Source organism: Haemaphysalis longicornis, unplaced genomic scaffold (assembly GCF_048455015.1).
Source record: "Haemaphysalis longicornis isolate Haplotype H1 unplaced genomic scaffold, Haemaphysalis longicornis Haplotype H1 scaffold_1, whole genome shotgun sequence".
Lineage (NCBI taxonomy): Eukaryota > Metazoa > Arthropoda > Arachnida > Ixodida > Ixodidae > Haemaphysalis > Haemaphysalis longicornis.
In genome coordinates this window covers 426,422,812-426,440,783 of record NW_027526203.1, presented here as the reverse complement: position 1 = coordinate 426,440,783, position 17,972 = coordinate 426,422,812, and the positions used below count along the sequence as shown (strand labels likewise).

General features: G+C 47.6%; 1 protein-coding gene across 1 annotated transcript in view; it reads left to right on the top strand.

The window, feature by feature from the left end:
* Positions 1-9,396, top strand: part of LOC144161915 (leukocyte elastase inhibitor-like) — a 13,679-nt gene extending 4,283 nt beyond the window's left edge. The window contains exons 2-4 of the mRNA XM_077692473.1: positions 4,376-4,600; positions 4,680-5,238; positions 9,170-9,396. Coding sequence (XP_077548599.1) covers positions 4,376-4,600; positions 4,680-5,238; positions 9,170-9,396 — 1,011 coding nt within the window. The remainder of the gene's footprint in view (positions 1-4,375; positions 4,601-4,679; positions 5,239-9,169) is intronic.
* The last annotated feature ends 8,576 nt before the right edge of the window (positions 9,397-17,972 follow it).

The window sequence follows — 17,972 nt, the reverse complement described above, 5'->3', positions numbered from 1 at the left end:
AAAGTGACGCCGAAGCAACACTTGTTTGAAACGAGCAGCTGACTCTTCGGTTGTTATACGCTGGCGGCTTCGATAAGGCCTGCTCCGAGGCAGCTGAGCCTAAAATGGCGAATTTAAATGGACAGTGGCGGCGAAGAGAAGAAAAAACAATCAACGCGGGGACGAGGTACTACGTCCCTGGCCGTTGGCCAATGGCGCGCGGCGTTCGCTGGCGAAAAAGAAAATGGCAAAAAATGAAGGAGGAAAGGAGCGCGGGCGAGGGCGAAAGGCGGCGAGATCTAAAGATGGCGCTACCTTAGTAATTTCAGGGACCTTATTGCGTTTTGGTCTGAAGCGACTGTTTTAATGATATTTCCTTTTGTCTTGACTGCTTCTCTTTTTTTTATCGTGAAGTTAAAAGTGTGTTAATTTATTTTTGTTACGCTCGCAACCAAGTGACCGCTGTCACCACACTTGAAATTTCGCGTGTAACAGCCAAAACCGCAGTTTGCGATAACCGCGGTTGAAATTTAGTAACCACGGTTAAACTTAACTACGGTTACTTCCGCCGAGTACTAACTTCAATAAACCAACTCTAACTCCGTCAAACGGAACTCCAAGCCGCTACCTCGACCACGCCCGCTTCACAACAAGCAGCGAGAGCAGTCTTTTTTGATATTTATTTACCCAGCCGAACGAACCGCTTCCGCTCATTGACTAGCCAGAATAACTGTTAATTAGTGATCACCATTACGAACAACAGATGATCGCAACTCTGGCGATGGATACGTCGGCCTTGGCTCTAGTGAGCGGTCGGTTGAGTGCAAAATCAAGGCCTACTGCTCTCACCGCGTCTATTGTAAAGTGGGCGCGAAGTTATCTGTTAGAAAACACTGGCGCAACCACGCAAAAAAAAAATAATAAAGCATGTCCGGGAGGAGTCGAACCCGGTACAACAGTGGAATTTTTTTTTGTATTTATTGCCTGTCTGACAATTCACAACAGATTACATCTCAACATTGCAAATATGTACACATACAAAAGGTGGAGTTGCCAGCCACTACTGGGCTGACTTTGTCCATTTAAAATGCCCTCATATTGATTAGTTGCTCTACTTGCGGCAGCCAATCAGGTAGTTCCTGGTTGAACTTAATAACTTCAACAAATCGCCCAATGCTCTCTTTGAAATACTCCCTTGCACATCGCGCATCAACATCATTGTACAACAGTGCAATTATCCGAGATGCAACCTCTACACCAAATCTGAAGACTGAACATGGCGTCTAATCAGCCGGTTTTTCTTCCGTCTGGACGGAACTGTATAAATTTTCACGCCGGCTCCGTCTGGACGGAACGCTAAGCTGTCAGTTGTATTCCGTCTGGACGGAACTATAACCCGCAGCGCTCCGTTCCGTCTGGACGGAACTTTAGCACTTGTATATCGTTCCGTCTGGACGGAACGCTAGCCACAGCCATTTTTATTTGCCATCACGATTACCAAGTGCACATCTATTTTCAATTAAAAGAACACTGCCTGGTGCCCGTTATGAATTGATGTTTTGCTTCAAATATGCCTAATGTTTTCTTTTTGTACAACAATGCTGACAAGTATGAAGTATATCTTCAGATTTAGTCGTTCGGGGAGGGTCCGCCTTCATAAACTTATAGTTTCAGAATTGGTCGAGTGGCTGAATCGAGGGGCAGATATACAGCCAGACCGACCAAAATTTTCCAATTTAAAGGCCAACGGCACTCAAATTTCAACTCGGCCAAATTTACTTTAGACTTGTAGTACGTACAATCAATCCAACTGGGAAATGACTTTTAGTCACGTTAAATGCATTGTTAAACAGCTAAAAATATTTAAAATAGCTCTGTCGCAGACGATGCAGCACCTGCTGGCGGGTAGCGTCAACAGCCATGACGCGGAAATGGCGTGACGGCAGGCCGCGAGTTTTCTCCTACAGCTAGCCAGGAGAACCGCTCGCGTGCCCCAGGGCGCGCTTCCCGAGCACTGTCACCCGCGCAGAGCTGTTGCGCGCAGGTCTGCTCCCGCCGGCCGGATGCTCCTGGCTGCTCCTGGCTGCTCGCTGGCCGGCTCCAACGTCCCTACAGCCTGGCCGTAATGGCCGCTATCTTCTGAATGCCGGCCTCAAAATCGCCGATTTTGTGCACGCAGTCCACGCGCGTATTTCAGCTGCCACATATTGTATCTCGCAGTCTTTTTAGACAGACTATATAGAAATAAGGTTTTCAAGAGGTCGATATTTTGAGTGCAGTTTACCTTTATGTATCGCAAGAAAGGCTTTCGTCTTTAAAACACGACGCTCATCCACTGTAGCATGTATGAGAAAAATTATTCAGGCGGGTAATAAAGAAGAACTTTCGAATTTTTTCTCATTTCTATTTATAAAAATCACCCTCAGTGTAAATCTTCATGGTATGTTACCCTCAACAATTTAAACTATTTAAGGTTTAGCTCGTAGAAAAAAATGTCTGACCATATGACGCTTAGAGTATTACAAGAGTTTCCTTAAGAAATTTGTTTAAAGCCTGCTTCTTTTACAGTCAAAATAAACATTATTTGAATGGTTACGAAAGTGTTGATGAAGATAGTTCCCTCGCACATTGATCACCTTGGGTAGCCTTGTCGACATTGCGACATGGCGGAGACGCCGAGCCCACATATATAAGATGCAACCAACCGGAACTATGTGTTTATAGTTGGAGGAATAGATTTCCGTCTCTAATTCCATCTCCAACAGTTATTCTTGTGTTCCCTCACCTTCTTATTTCCCCACTCCTCCCCTTCGTCTTCCTTCTCTTGCTAGTCCTCCCCTCCTGTCCCCGTTCCCCTTAGACCCTTTCCCATCCCGCTCTCTCTGTCTGAAACCACAGCAGCCCGCCCCTTCATTTCCATTCTCTCTGCCACTCTCCCTCCTCTGTTTCCCCATATCGCTGAACCCCTCTTCCCTTGCACCTGCCCCTCTAATTCTCCCACTCGCTCCCCTTTCCCCACACATTCCCTACTCCAATCACACTCCTCCCTTTCCGAACCCTCAACTCCCTGTCCCTTTACCGCTAGATTATTTTCGTACCCTCTCTCTCCTACCTCTATCCTTTCACCCCCTATATCCCACTTTTCTCTTCTTCACCGCTATTCACTCGTGTCTTCATCATTAGGCGTTAACCCACCAATTTGCAATGGGTCAGTAACCCACTAGTGCCGCAGTGATTAATTGATACATTCTTTTATTTGCAAGCGGAGGGCCGGAGGACCCTGGTGTGGGTAGGGAAGGAGGTAGGCACCCGCTAAATCATGCATACCAGGCCGCTACCAACGCCAAACCGGGCTAATGTGACTAGGTGTTGTGGGTGTTCGAGTATGCCCTTCTGAAATTCTTCCATATCGAAATCTTCAAAAACGTTCTGGTTGTGTCGATGCAGATCAGAAGCGGACATGTGCAGAATAAGATGTTGCGTGTTATCTCCGCACAAGAAGTGACAAAACGAGCATATGCGGGGGCAGTAGTGTCAATGCCCTTCCTCCGGTCAGCAAGCCTTATTTTTCAATAAGGCTTACCAATAACATTTCTATCTGGTTGGAGTGACAGAAAGGTGACGGAAGAATTCCTCGACTACAAGGTCTGCCTGTACCGGCGTTCATACATGAGACCGGTTTCTAGATGGTGTCAACGAAGTCTTGCCGCATGTTCGGCCGTGCGAAAGGGAAAAGGAAATCGTGTGAAGCTGTAGGAACGTAATCCGGCTGCTGAAGGCATAAAACCAGTTAAAAAGGCAAATAACTTTATCATTTCGTGACTTGATTTGGCTTACAGTCGCAAATCTGGCGAGAAAGGTTAAAACGGACCTACACCTGGTGGAAAAATCGCTGACGGTCAATCGCCCCTGCAAAGCGACAAAAATTCCAGAGAAAACCCTTCAAGTTAGGCGAAAACCCCACAGTAGGCAACACACGATTTGCCGGAACGTTCCCATCAGACGTGAACAGTAGGTTACAAGCTGATTATACGTCAAACAGCGAAGTGCATCTTGCGAGGTGCCAAATACCCTGGTACTTCTCGCTGAGAAGCCACACGTTTTACGCGTACTTGCCACTGAACCAATGGGCTGCAGATCCTCAGCCGTGCGTTTCGAAAGCAACACATAAAGTGGCACAGTAAAAGGCGAAACACGTTTGCGGAGAACAACGTGCTTCCGCGCGCGTTCTTTTTTTTTTTTTTTTTTCTCTGCTAAACCAGTCTTGCAGCCTTCATGTGTGTTCCCGACCGTTGCCGCAACGGTTTCGGGATGGGGAAAGAGCGTGCGGAAACGCGTCGTTCTCCGCACATGTGGGCCGGCTGCAGGAGAGCTGACCGCTTGCGAGACACCGCAGGTGAGCGCCCTGGCGGGGTCCCGCTGCGACACGGCCGACCAGATCCTGTCGGCGCTCGGCGTGGCCAACGAGTACGAGCTGCTACGCGAGTTCGACACCATGGCGCGCACGCTGGGCAAGCTGTCCGAGCAGCACGTGGAGCTCGCCAACAAGATGTACCTTTCCACCTCGCTCGAGCTCGCCGACTCCTTCAAGGAGGCCATCCACCGGGACTTCTACACGCAGGTGTGTACCCTACCCTGCCTCCTGTATGCGGCTCTGAAGAGTGCAGCCAAATATGCAGACAGCCGTGACGGCCACGCAGGTGGGCATCGTCAACTTCCAGGGCGACCCAGCGCTGGCCGTGAAGGATATCAACGCGTGGCTCCAGCGCGTGATGGGCCACAAGATGGCGTCGATCGCCAGCGTGGCCGACGTGAGCCTGGGCACGCGCGTGCTCATGGTGAGCACGGCCTTCCTGCGCTGCCTGTGGCCAGACAAGTTCTCCGAGATCTACACAGCGCCCATGCCGTTCTACGCGGACGAGGGCGAAATTACGGTGGCCACCATGTGCTCGCGGCGCGTGTGCAACTACTGCCACGTGGAGAGGCTCGCGTGCCGCGTGCTCGAGCTGCCCTGCATGATGGAGCAGCTGCAGCTGCTCATCCTGCTGCCGGACCGGCAGTCCGACCTGGCCTACATCGAGGCCAACATCACGCCCCACGACGTCCGCGACTTCGAGAGGCGCTACACGCGCAACCCGCTCGACATCACGCTGCCCAAGTTCGCGCTCGACGAGCACGTCAACATGGCACGCTACCTGGTGGCCGTGGGCGTGCGCGACCTCTTCAACAAGGATGAGGCCGACCTGACCGGAATATCGGGTGAGCTCCACGAGTATAGCGGATGGGAAGTATGCTATTTTAAAATGGCTTCAGTTTAGCTCAGCCAACCTTGGATACGCAAAGCAAAAGCTTGGCTTACTCTGGCGGAGTCTTGGGGGCCAATTCTCCAAAACGGCGGGCCGTCGCTTTGAAACGACGGGGTAGCGCCATTGAAATGTATGCGTTCTGGGGTTGGGGCCGCCGCTTTGAGGTGGGCAACATGAAGATGCGCTGCAAGAAAAGCACTGCGGCAAGGACGCGAAGCGACAAGTGAAACGACGGAGGGCAGTGGGTGTCGCTTCGCGTCCTTGCCACAGTGCTTTTCTTGCAGCGCATCTTCATGTTGCCCACCTCAAAGCGGCGGCCCCAACCCCAGAACACATACATTTCAATGGCGCTACCCCGTCGTTTCAAAGCGACGCCCGTTTTTTAGAGAATTCGGCCCTTGGTTTCGCTTGGTTAAGCTTTGATGTTGCCGTATTGTCGATCACGGCTCAACGCCGTTCGGTCCCGTGCAACGCTCACAGAAGGAGGCCCGCCTCGCTTTCATTCGCGGCGAACGCGGTGTTCCTGTTCGCCGGGCGCAAGACGAGTCACGTAGCCCGAGACGACCCAGCGGTGCATGCTTGGGACGCGGCAGGATTGGTCGGCTGCCGATCTGCTGAGCGTCGCAACTGCGGCGGCCGCCGCCGCTAGCTGAGCAGTACGACTGAAAACGACAGACTTGTGCGCAGCGCCGAAAGCAGGTCCGGCGAATCACGCGATGCGCTTCAAGGGGTGCGTCGCATGGGGTGTGTCGGCGGTCAAAATGTGAACTTGCGCATCCGCGGCAAAACCGCAGGACGAGGGTAGTAAAGCTTTGCTTTAAAACGGCCGCACGAGGCGTGAGGCGGGAATGAAAAGGGTTCGGCACGTACACCCTGTGAAGATGGTTGACCAGCAGAGCTGAAAAAGGGCGGTCACGGTGTTTACTACAATGTTTATCACGTCGGTAGTGTTTGTATTATGTATTATGTTGTATTATGAAGTGTTTGTGAACTGTGCTACACAATTAGGGGACAACTCCCGTTCTCACGTGGATTCGCAAAACGACACGATTCCAGGGTCGGCCCGACGTTGACGCTTGCACTGGCGGCACGGTAGCAACCGGCGCGATCCCGGCGCCGTTCGTGGCGCCGTTCTTCGTACGCGAGGCTCCCTCTCCTCCCACTTAGCGCATGCGGGGAGCGTGTCATACCCACGCTGCGAAAGAACCAGACCTTCCCTTTCTTCTTGCTCCCTCACACTTGGCGCGTGTGCATTCGCGCCGACTGTGCGAGAGAGTATGTTACGTTACCAACACGCGTTACCTTGAGGTGAAACACTCAGACATTCCCTATCTGAAGTTGTTGGGAAGGGGTTCTAAGGAGTTGGGACTGTGTGCTGTGCGGTTTGCAAGTTCTCGCGCGGCACCGTCCGCTCCCTCGTTTCCTTCCAAAAAATCGTTTCCTGGAGTCCAGATGATGCGATGGGGGCAGCTAGATTTCTTCAGCTCCAGCAATTTCAGCTGCTTGTGGATTCGGCCTTCAATAATGTTCTGTATTGCCTTCTTTGGTTCGGTCACATTTTGAAGGCTTTCTTTTTGGCGCTGGCCATACCGTATGGTCAGGAGAAAAAACACCGGTTTCAGCCTCACTTGTACAGGGGTTTTTTTTAGAGTGAAACATTATTTAATGTCTCCCGCTTGATTTACGTCGACGAGGGAAGCGTTTTTCCTGTCATAGAAGGCAGTGTCTGTGTATACGACCTTGGTGTCGTTTTCTAGCTGTTTTCTTAGGAAGGTGACGCTGGCTTGCCGCCGTTCCTTGTGGAAAAGGGAGTACATGTTTTCTGGAGGGGGAAGCACCCTTAGTTTTTTGCCTACATCAGCCCTTAAGTCTTCCTTGTCTTTGATCAGGCGTACGTCTGCCGCAGAGCCCACTCAGGATAGAATGTTTTTTTTTTCTTGGGGGGGGGGGGGGGGGGGAATCGTTCTTTCTGTGAGATGATGCGAGCTTCCATAATTTCATCGAACGAGTTGGGTTGATTAGCTTTCCATTGGCCGTATAATGCGAAATTCTGAAGGCTAATTTATAGGCCGTACGAAGATTACTGTTGACTTGCTCAATCTCTTGTTTGTTGAGGCAGTGAAAAGGCAGGCTGTAGCCCAGACGGCTGACTACCAGGGATTAATTAATCCATAAGGTTTCTTATTCTTTGAGGCCGGCTTTTTTTAGATGCGATGCATCTCTTGCTCTGGGGCATGTCCCTCCTGCGTCGTTGTCGGCGTCGGCGTCCGCACACCACCTGCGCATGTGCAACTCTCCCCCGTTCTTCTCTCCGACAGCTGTGTGCAACACTCTCACTCCGTCGCATTAGCATAACAACAGCTGCGCGCGCGCTTCGCTCCGCTCGCGTCTGCTCCGGTGCGCAAGTGCGCGCATGCGCGACTATCCTCCGCTGTCTCCTCTCCTTCAGGCGCTGTGAATATAAAGCGGGTAGCGCGCAGCGGCGCTTCAGTCAGCGCTCGCTCTCGTTCGACTCCGCGTGACTTTGCTTGACGACTCCGTGCTTGACTTGATTCTTCCGATGAAGACGTGATTGAAGCGACCTACCCTTCAGCGAGTGGGCTGACACAATCCAATACCAGCGTCAGCGCAAAAGCTCAAGGCAACGTTACGACCAAATGAATCCCCCGATGCGTCGCATCACATCAGGGTTCCCTCGCGGGAAGATGGGCGTAATTTTCGGTTAGAACGCATGCTGTATCTCGGCATTTCAGCGTGTTCGTTCTTTTGGTAAGTGGTTGCGGTCGTCTCGGCGCCATTGCAGCAACGACAGCGTCAGCGGCGGCACAAGGTCATGGGATGATCGAATTGTATGGGCATGTATGCAGTGAGTGGCAGCGTCCGTATGCTGTGCACGTAATCTCTCCCAGCTGCGTGAACTGCTTTGAACGGTGGCACAAGCTGTACTGATCACGGAACGGCGGACGCTACTAGTTGTTGCCTGAACACGAGCTCAAGTGACAAGAGCCCGCGCAATAGCGTCATCATGGTTGCTATGGGTATTGCGTTGCTACAGTATGCTTTCTATGGTAGAGCGGTGCTACATTTGCAAAACGCGATAGAGGCAGAGAAGTTCTGCCTCTTTTTCAAGAACGACACGCTGGGTTAAGTTCCCGCATTCAAACCCAAGGCACCAAGGTCCGAATTGCAACTGGATCCGGCATACTTCTTATATGTCTAAAGTGGTGAAAATGTTATGCTGGAAGCGTTACAAAAGCTTTTTCATTGAGCCTATATACAAATGCCCCGCATTTAAGAAACGTAACCAAGTGCCTCTACAGATGCACAGTTATCATAGTACTGCTGGACTGTCGGACTAGCACGCCGAAAACTGTTCTGTGGCGGCAGTTGAACATATATGGGACCGTGCAGACCACATGGAACCGAGATCATGCGCCTTTTTTGGAGCATTGAGCGTAACATGGTTCAGTCACGACCATGGAGTTCTGCCGTCGGAACAGGTTTTGTTTTCTTAACTTGGTGCAGGAATGGGCACAATTTTAATACTGTCAGATCAATCCATGCTCGTAAAAACGTCAAAATGAAATCAAATTGGAACTAGCGGAAACGGCGCAGGACAGAGGAGGGTGTGTGTGTGTGCCTCCAACTCTTGTCCTGCGCCCTTTTCGCCGGCTCCACTTCAAATCCTCAATAGAGAGCACGTCTGGATTAGGAACGCCGCTAAAAATGATTTTTTTCTCTTAATATAGAGCCCTTCCTCTCTCTCTCTCTCTCAGCTCCCGAGAATAATTGTACGTAACTCGTCATCAGGAACTTTTGGGGCTGCAGGGCCCCGTGGTATACAGCGAAGTGTTCAAAACCCATCGGTGTGCATGGCGACGCAGACGAGAAGGACCTGTGCGTGCACGAGTTCCTGTGCCGTTCGCGGCTCGAGGTGACGGACGAGGAGCCCGTGCGGCTGGACCTGCACGTTCCGAGGCTACGGCTGAACGAGCGCACCGACCTGGCCACTTTCGAGGTGAACCAGCCCTTCATGTTCATGGTGGTCGAGAGGCAGCGAAAGGCCATCCTCTACATAGGATGCCTGCGCAACCCAAACCTCGCCTCGTGAGTCCCACGAGGCGCCCTGGTGTGCACGATGACCAGCGAAACAAGAACTAGACCTGGCCGGTCCCAAAGTGCAGCAGGGACATTTATTAGGGAGCGCAGTAATCTCGAAACCTTGTTATAGGAGCGCATTTCCCTTGCGCCCAATTCGATCATCCATTCGTAATTATTGATGTTTTATAAGAACAGATATATTTTATCGTTTTCAATGTTTGGAGGTGCCGTTAATTACAGCGTGTACGAAGGTGTAGCGGACAGATGACCCATAAATATTACGAAGTTTCAATTGCGCAATGAAGGGATGCAAAACTAATGAGCCTCCTTTGTGGTCTGTCCATTGTCCGCTTTCATAAGAACGCGCTCCGCTATTTACCAACACCTGCAGCCCCATAGGGCACCGTATATTTTCGCAAACACTCTTTCAAACTGGGCTAAATAAGCTCGCGCAATAGCCCTTTTTACTCTTTACCCTTGATAACAACGCCGTGGCAAGATCTGGACTGCGCTGCGCATGCGCAAATATGTGGTCCTGTCGACTGCGCCTATAAAATTAGTGCTAGCACAGCCCACCCAATGATAAAATGATGATTGATTGATTCGACCCATTTCACTTACTAGCATCCCTGTAAAATAACTTGAGCATATGCTTTTTCACCTTTGTAATTTCTTAGAATCAAATTCATTTATACGCAGATCGCGCTCAGGAGGTCGGCATAGCATCGAGCTGAACGAGCGCTTTTTCCGGTATTTTATTCGCCGTGCAACATTATAGTGAAATCACCTTCTCTCACCAACAGCAGCCATTGTAGATCACACACTATTCAAAAATGGCATAGTAAACATTGTATAAACTCTGATGTCTTGTTGTGCGCAGTTGTTTTCTTGCTGCATTACGTTGAAGCAGTTGCGATTTTGTATTTTCATTTAGGCAGCATAGTAGAAAGCTTCGATCGCGTTTCACCCATCTTTCTCGGGCTCTGATTTATTTTAAATGGGCCCTGAAAGGTGTTTTCAGCACACTAAATCAACTATCGCAATCGTTAGGTTGGGTGGTGAACGTCATATGTGCCAAATATAACTTTTTTACGTGCAGCAGAAAGCTCACACTTTCGTTGCAAAGTTTGTTGCCGCGTTCCCACCCTTTCCTGCGTTTTTAGGGCTTCGCCATCTCCCCGCATGTACGTAATCGATTCTCCCATGTGCGTCACGAAGCAGAAATCATGCAATTGGACGGCTTGTTCTCTCACTTCCGGCGAAGAGACACGTCGTCTGCTCAGCGTTGACGGGTCGCGGCGGCGCCTCTGGTTAATTAGCACTTCCTGCAGCGCGCTCAATGCTATCGTGTTCGTCCATATTTATCTTTTTTACTCCATTACCACGCTTCTCGTTAAGGCGCGTTGGCCGACACGACGATGACACGATGGCGACACCGACTTCCGAGTTGGCAGATCGCCTTGTCACACGACGCCGACCGTGACTCGAATACGTCTGCTGATCGAAAGTCCGCGTGGTGTGGCTGGCTCGCTGACCGAAGACGCCGACAATGCGGATCGGCCGAACGGTCGTCGGGAAATGATAGAGAAGCGAAAACTGCACCCCGACAACATTCGTGCTGTAATGAATCCGGCTCTGTACGTACTGTTAGTTCCTAGAGCGTAATAAACATAGTAAGGTCCATGAAGTTCATACAGCTCAGCACATGCGATCCGAATTTCGGCTTATGACACTTGTGCCGTTCGCTTTGGCGACAATTCTTTTCCCGGAGTAGCAAACTGCCTATTCGTGTGCGACCAGTAACGCTCGTAGGAAATATAAGCTTAGTTAAGAGCAGAAGAGGAGTTAAGGAATGTTGATTAGGTAATAAGGAATCAAGATCGACCAAATGTTTTAGCGTAAAGCGTAAAACAAAAGCACGGCGAGCACTATTCCTGCAGGGCGAAATCGCAGTCGCAGCCGAAACAGTGCTGTTGCTGCTGGAGGTCAGCTTTAGTGTGGGCTTTATGGAACCGTACTCCGCAACTATTATTCAAAAAAACGTTCAGTTAATAAGACAGAATTCTTTGAAATCAGGTATAAAACATAGATGTGACACAAAGGGTGGGTCTCAATGTAGTATACAGGTAATGTCCGGTAGATCTCAAATCACTGTTTGGCGCAGTAGACTCAATCATACTCAAACTCAGACTCAAACCTTGCGCCCACTCAATCATAGATTTTTCGTAATCATGATGATCATCATCACCATCATCATCATCAGCCTACTCAGATCCACTGCAGGACGAAGGCGTCTCACCCACCGCGGTGGCTCAGTGGCTAAGGCGTTGCGCTGCTGAGCACGAGGTCGCGGGTTCGATTCCCGGCCGCGGCGGCCGCTTTTCTGATGGAGGCGAAAAGCAAAAACGCCAGTGTGTTCGAGATTTCGGCGCACGTTAAAGATCCCCAGGTGGTCAAAATTAATCCGGAGCCCTCCACTACAATCAATAAATCAACGAAGGCGTCTCCCTATTGACCTCCAACCACTCCTGTCCTGCGTTGCTCAAGTCCAGAGTTTACCCCCGAATTTCTTTATTTCATTCCTCCATGGATGTAATGGCCTTCCCCTACTTCTGGACCCATGTCTTGGTATCCATTCGGTTGCCGAAATTGTCCTCCGGTCGTCGGTTCGTCTCACTACATGGCCAGCCCAAGTCCATTTCTTTTTCTTTATTTGAACGATGATATCGTCAATTTTAGTTTGTTCGCTGATCCAGGTGGCACATTTTTGTTCCGTGAGTGTTATATTTAATATTATTCGTTCCATGGCCCGTAGAGCCGACCTGAGTTTGCTTTATACTTGTTTAGTAAGGCGCCATGTTTCAGCTCCGTATGCCATATCCAGCACTATGCATTGGTTGTAGATTTCTGTTTTGAGTGACAGAGGTAGCTACTTTTCATTATTTGGAAGTGCTTGCCGAGGCCTTCCCAACCCATACCTAATCTGCGCCGGATTTCTCTCGCGTGGTTGGTGCCAGCCCTAACCACCTGTCCGAGGTAGTTATATTCCTTTACTTCTTCTAGAGTTTTGTTTCCTAAGCTGAAGAGGACGTTTTCGGCATGCTTATTCCTCATTACTTTAGATTTATTCATACTTATTTGTAGCCCCACGGTCGTGCTATCTGATTATAGTTCCTCAAGCATTGTTTGCAGGTGTTCTGCAGTCTCACTCAGCAAGACTATGTCACCCGCAAACAACAAATGGCTCAAGTATTCCCCGCTTATCCTTAATCCTATGTTTTCCCACTCAAGCTTCAAATACCCCCTCTAGAAATGCTGTCAGTAGTTTTGGCGAGATGGTATCTCACGATCTTACTCCCTTTCGGATCGGGCACACTCTAGTCTAGCTCGACGCGACCAGGCATGAAAAATAAATCAACATTTTTAATGGGCTAAATGCGAAAAACCTGGAGATATTATACGTGACGACAAATAATCGCGCCGAAGTTCCTTCAATTTATTTATTTATTTATTTATTTATTTATTTATTTATTTATTTATTTATTTATTTATTTATTTATTTATTTATTTATTTATTTATTTTTTTATTTATTTATTTATTTATTTATTTATTTATTTATTTATTTATTTATTTATTTATTTATTTATTTATTTATTTATGAATACTGCAGGCCAATTTTTTGGCCCTGGCAGGAGGGGCATGACATAAACAATGATAAGCAGTATTAATTCAAAAAGGATCACAGTGCACTACGCTAGCACAATGGGCAGACATAATGCCAAAACAAAAACAGGTAACAGAATCGCACAACAGAAAACGCACAAAACATAACCTAATAAACCAACAAAAAGACGGAAGAAAAATAAAACTGCATAAAATGTAATAGCCCCTTAATAACCACAAAATAGCAAGCACCGACAAAACTGCGGTTTCTACAGATCACAAAAGAAGCGTTCCAACTCTTGCGAAAAATTGTTGGCATTGACAACATTTGGTGGCAAGTCATTCCATTCATTCACCGTTCTGGGAAAGAAACTATACTTATATGAATTAGTCTGCGCAAAAATAGTGGTTAGGGCATGTTTATCAGTGTGCCTTGTTTTTCGTGTCATAGCAGGTTGGATAAGATTTGTCTCATTCAGAGCAATTTTTCCTGAAAGAAAATTGTGAAGTAAAAGCAGCCGGTTTATTTTCCTGCGTGTTTCCAGTGTAGCAATATTATTATCCTTCATAATCGATGACGGCGAATGTGTCCTTTTGTATTTGCCAAAAATAAATCTTACGGCCTTCCTCTGTACGCGTTCAAGTTTTAATATATCTTTCTTAACATGTGGGTCCCATAGTGCCTACGCGTATTCTAACCTGGACCTCACACACGCATTGTACGCTAAAAGTCGAACACTTGAAGTGGCATTTTTAAGTTTCCTCTTAGGAAAAAATAATTTTTGAAAAGCTGACACGCAGATTTCGGAAATCTGCACCCCCCACGATAGACTACTGGTAAGTGTTACCCCTAGGTATTTATATTTATCAACCTCTTTAATAGTGCTGCTGTTAAGATGGTAACTGCAAACACTCGGGATTTTTTTTCTTGTTACACGCAGAAGGATTTTTTTCGCCATTCAGCGCCATGCCCCACTTCACACACCAGTCATGAATTGCCACAACAGTTGCCTGTAGAAAAGCATGGTCGCTTTCGGTCTCGATTGTTTTAAAAACAACACAGCCATCGGCAAATAATCTTATTGAAACATCATGTGGTATCACTTCTGCTAAATCATTTATATAAATTAAAAACACTGAAGGTCCTAATACACTGCCCTGTGGGACCCCGGAGGTGACAGGAAGCATACTAGAAGAAACATTTCGCACTTGTACGAATTGTTTTCTGTTTTTAAGGTATGTGGAAATCCACCTAATAATACAGGGAGGAAGACCAATGCTATCCAACTTGTATAACAATTTGCCATGCGGTACCTTGTCGAACAAAACATCTACTTGGCCAGCCGTGTCAAGAACACTGAACAAGTCATGTAACGTTGATATTAGCTGGGTAATAGTGGACATACCTTGTCTAAACCCGTGTTGGTATACTGACAACACCTTATGTTGAACAAGAAATTCCCGTATGTATTTAGCAATCACATGCTCTAACATTTTGCAGCATTGGCTGGTCATTGAAACCGGGCGGTAGTTATCAGGCAGAAGCCGGCTTCCCTTCTTATGTATTGGAAATACACGTGCGTTACGCCAGTCATCTGATATCTCACCCGTTGCCAGTGACAAATTAATTAATTCCATTAAAAACCAAGACAGTTGTTCGGCATATCGCCTCAAAAACCGGTTTGGGAGGCCGTCCGGCCCAGCGGCTTTCCGTATATCAATGCTTAAAATCATCGCCAAAACACCTTCTCGCGTTATCACAATCACCTGTGGGATGTCTGATGTTCTGGTTCGGGGCTCATATTCTTCAGGTTCAGAAAAAACACTGTGAAAGTACCGATTAAAGCTTTCCGCTATGCTAAAAGCATCAGTCGAAGCAACACCCTCAATATTCAATTTGGACACTTCAGTTTTGCTGTTGCCTAAGTAGCGCCAGAATTTCGATGGATCGTTTTTTATAAACTCTGTAAGAGTGTTGTTCAAAAATTTATTTCTTGCTTCTCTAACCTTTTTTAGCAAAACGCCCTTAAGGATTCTAAACTGCTCCGATTTTTTTTTACGTTTCTTCCTCAACCGCTTGATTTTGCGTTTCGTTTGGATTATTTCTCTGGTAATCCAGGGGTTTTGACTACGCTGGCAGAACGTTTTTGTTGGCACAAAGATTTCAATGCAATACTGAACAACATTATAAAAAAGCTGCCATCCTGTCGCAACATTACTGATAGGCCCGCAAAAGCTGGCATCCAGGTAGTTTGTTATTGCAACATTATCTGCTCGAACAAAATCCTTGATAAATTTCATTGCAGAAGTATGTTTCCTTTCAACAGTACTGTTGTTCAATGAGTAAAAAATTAACTTATGATCCGAAATACCCTTTTCAACTAACATAGTTCCACTTCCAAAAAATTCACTGAGAAACAAAAGATCTAGAACCGAATTTTCTCTCGCGTTTACCGTCACTACTTGTTCTAGGTTCAAAGAAAGCATAATGTCCAATATAGTGTCTCCGTGGGTGGAACAGCCATAGCTAAGCTTCTGCCAATCAATAACAGTCAAATTAAAATCACCGGTTAATATTACATTCTTTTCCTGAAATTTTAGTGCGTGATCGTAGAATTGGTTCAGGTACGAGGAATCGCACTCCGGATTGTGATAAACAGCGCCTAGAACGAACGTAATACCAAAAAGCGCAACTCTCAAGAACAAGCTTTCCTGGTTATCAATTTGGTCAAGAACTTGCACGTCAACACCTTTTCGTGCCACGACAGCTACGCCACCGCCACAGGAGCCTCTGTCTCGTCTGTGCAACTGATATTCCGGCGACACAACTTCATTATCACGAATAAACTCGTTTAGCCAAGTTTGTGTGATGACGCAAACATGCGGGTCAAATAGCAGCAACAAATCTTCAAGTTTAGCGAACTTATTAACAATACTCCGAGAATTGAAAGAAAGGAAGCGGAGCTGGCAAGGCTGTAGTCGCTAGCTAGGAATGGGCTATATCTACTTTGTTTTTCGTAAACACACTGCCGTGTACAAATTTCTGCTAAGCCTTTCTTTGTTGTTTTCTCTGTAGAAGATAAAGGCTCCGGTCGCTCGAGCTACGTCAACTTGATTTTATGCGTGGCTCTAATTCACATCCGGTTCGCGCCATAAAAAATACGCATTTAAACTTTCTCGTCAACGCCTAATTGCACTTTATTAGACCTAAATTTCGGTTCCGGTTGAGTGTAAAGAAAGGAGTTTCCATTTTAGTGGCGGAATATCGTACGTTGATGGGTCTGCAGTGTGTTAGCCATTTTTGTATAAGTCGCATGTGCTCTTGTGCTCAGGCAACAACTTGGTTCGACGGAACAGACTGTAAGCAGCGTGTGTGTAATAGTATTCGACGAAAACACGCAGTCTGCGGAAAAGTGCCGTGTTTACAGAAAAATATTATTTTTGGTCAAAATCATAGCCTACATCAGCCCTGGCAATTGGAAGTGCATCATACTTCTGCTTTTGTGGCATTGACAAAAAGGTAAGAGCACTCCAGACAACACTTAAATTGTTACGCAGCCGCCCACTACAACGCAAATCATACCTCAAAAGCGCCTGCTCTGTACTCACTAAATTCGGAATAGCTCTATTCATCGGACACTTCGTGAAATGAAAGCCCCTTAGTCGAAGTGCATACGATGCAAGCGCTCCTCTAAACTTACTCGCGCCATTAGAGAGCCGTCAACTTTCGGCTCTAACAACAACTCTCCTGTCTAGTTACTGGTACACTGTTAGCTAATGGCGCAGGCCATCAACCTTTTGCATACACGCTTGTTTGCTCAGGTGGCGAGAACACTGGGAGGCAAAACCTAATGGGAGTTCCTCTGTGTATATAGCCGATACGTGTACCTGTGTGTGAAATACATGCCTAACTGAATATCTAGCATAATTAAAGGTGGATGTATATTTCTTTTTTACAAGCCCATACTCATATGTACTATTATGAGCCATATGAAAGGGGACAGAGGAACCCGTAGAAAACACCCTCAGACGCAGCTGTGAGTGATACGCAGCGGCCGCCGTGGGAAACAAAGTGGAAAGGGGAACGCTGTTCTAGCAACTGTTCCCATTCCCGCCGTGCGTCTTATCGCCTGTCGGGAGATACCATACTATCGGCGAAATGACGTAAGCTGCTGCTTTGTAGAAATGCCAGCGTGGTGGGAGTGCCAACAGTTAGTGGAAGAGCGCCATCCTTTCCCCTTTGTTTTCACAGCGCCATCCGCCAATCACTCCGAGTCTGTTTCGAGGCTGTTTGCCACGCGTTCCTGTGTTGGCTTTCATATTGCTCATCATACTACTGAATAGTCTATATGTATGCTTACATTGGCCTCGCTGCGTACCTCCCGATTCCACGGCCGGAATGTATTTATATTAATGTATAGATATCCGTGAGAATACATGAGACAGGAACCAACACGGTCACCATACAGGCACTGCACAACACAGCTGTGCAAACTGGCACACTCATCGCCAGAATAGCCAATTAACACCATGGCCCCAAGGAACCCAGTCTCCTGCGGTTAGTTCAAGCCTTTATCAGCAGCAAAATAACTTATGTTAGTACCTCAAACTCAAGAAAGCAAAGATTGACACAAGAGAACGAAATATACGCAATGCCACAAAGGCGGCTGTAGGCATTCGAATGGCTGCCTCCACAAAACAATTACTGGACGTGGGCATTTACAAAACGTTGGATGAGCTTATAGAAGCCCAACGCATTCCCCAATACAACAGGCTGGCTGGAACCCCAACTGGGTGGGCCATTCTTCAGTCGCTGCACATACCTTTCGCGGGCCAGAATGGTACCAAATGCACTATCGGAGAGGACCTACGAGCCAAAATCAGTGTGGCCGCGCTCCCTAGAAACATGCATCCGAAGTACC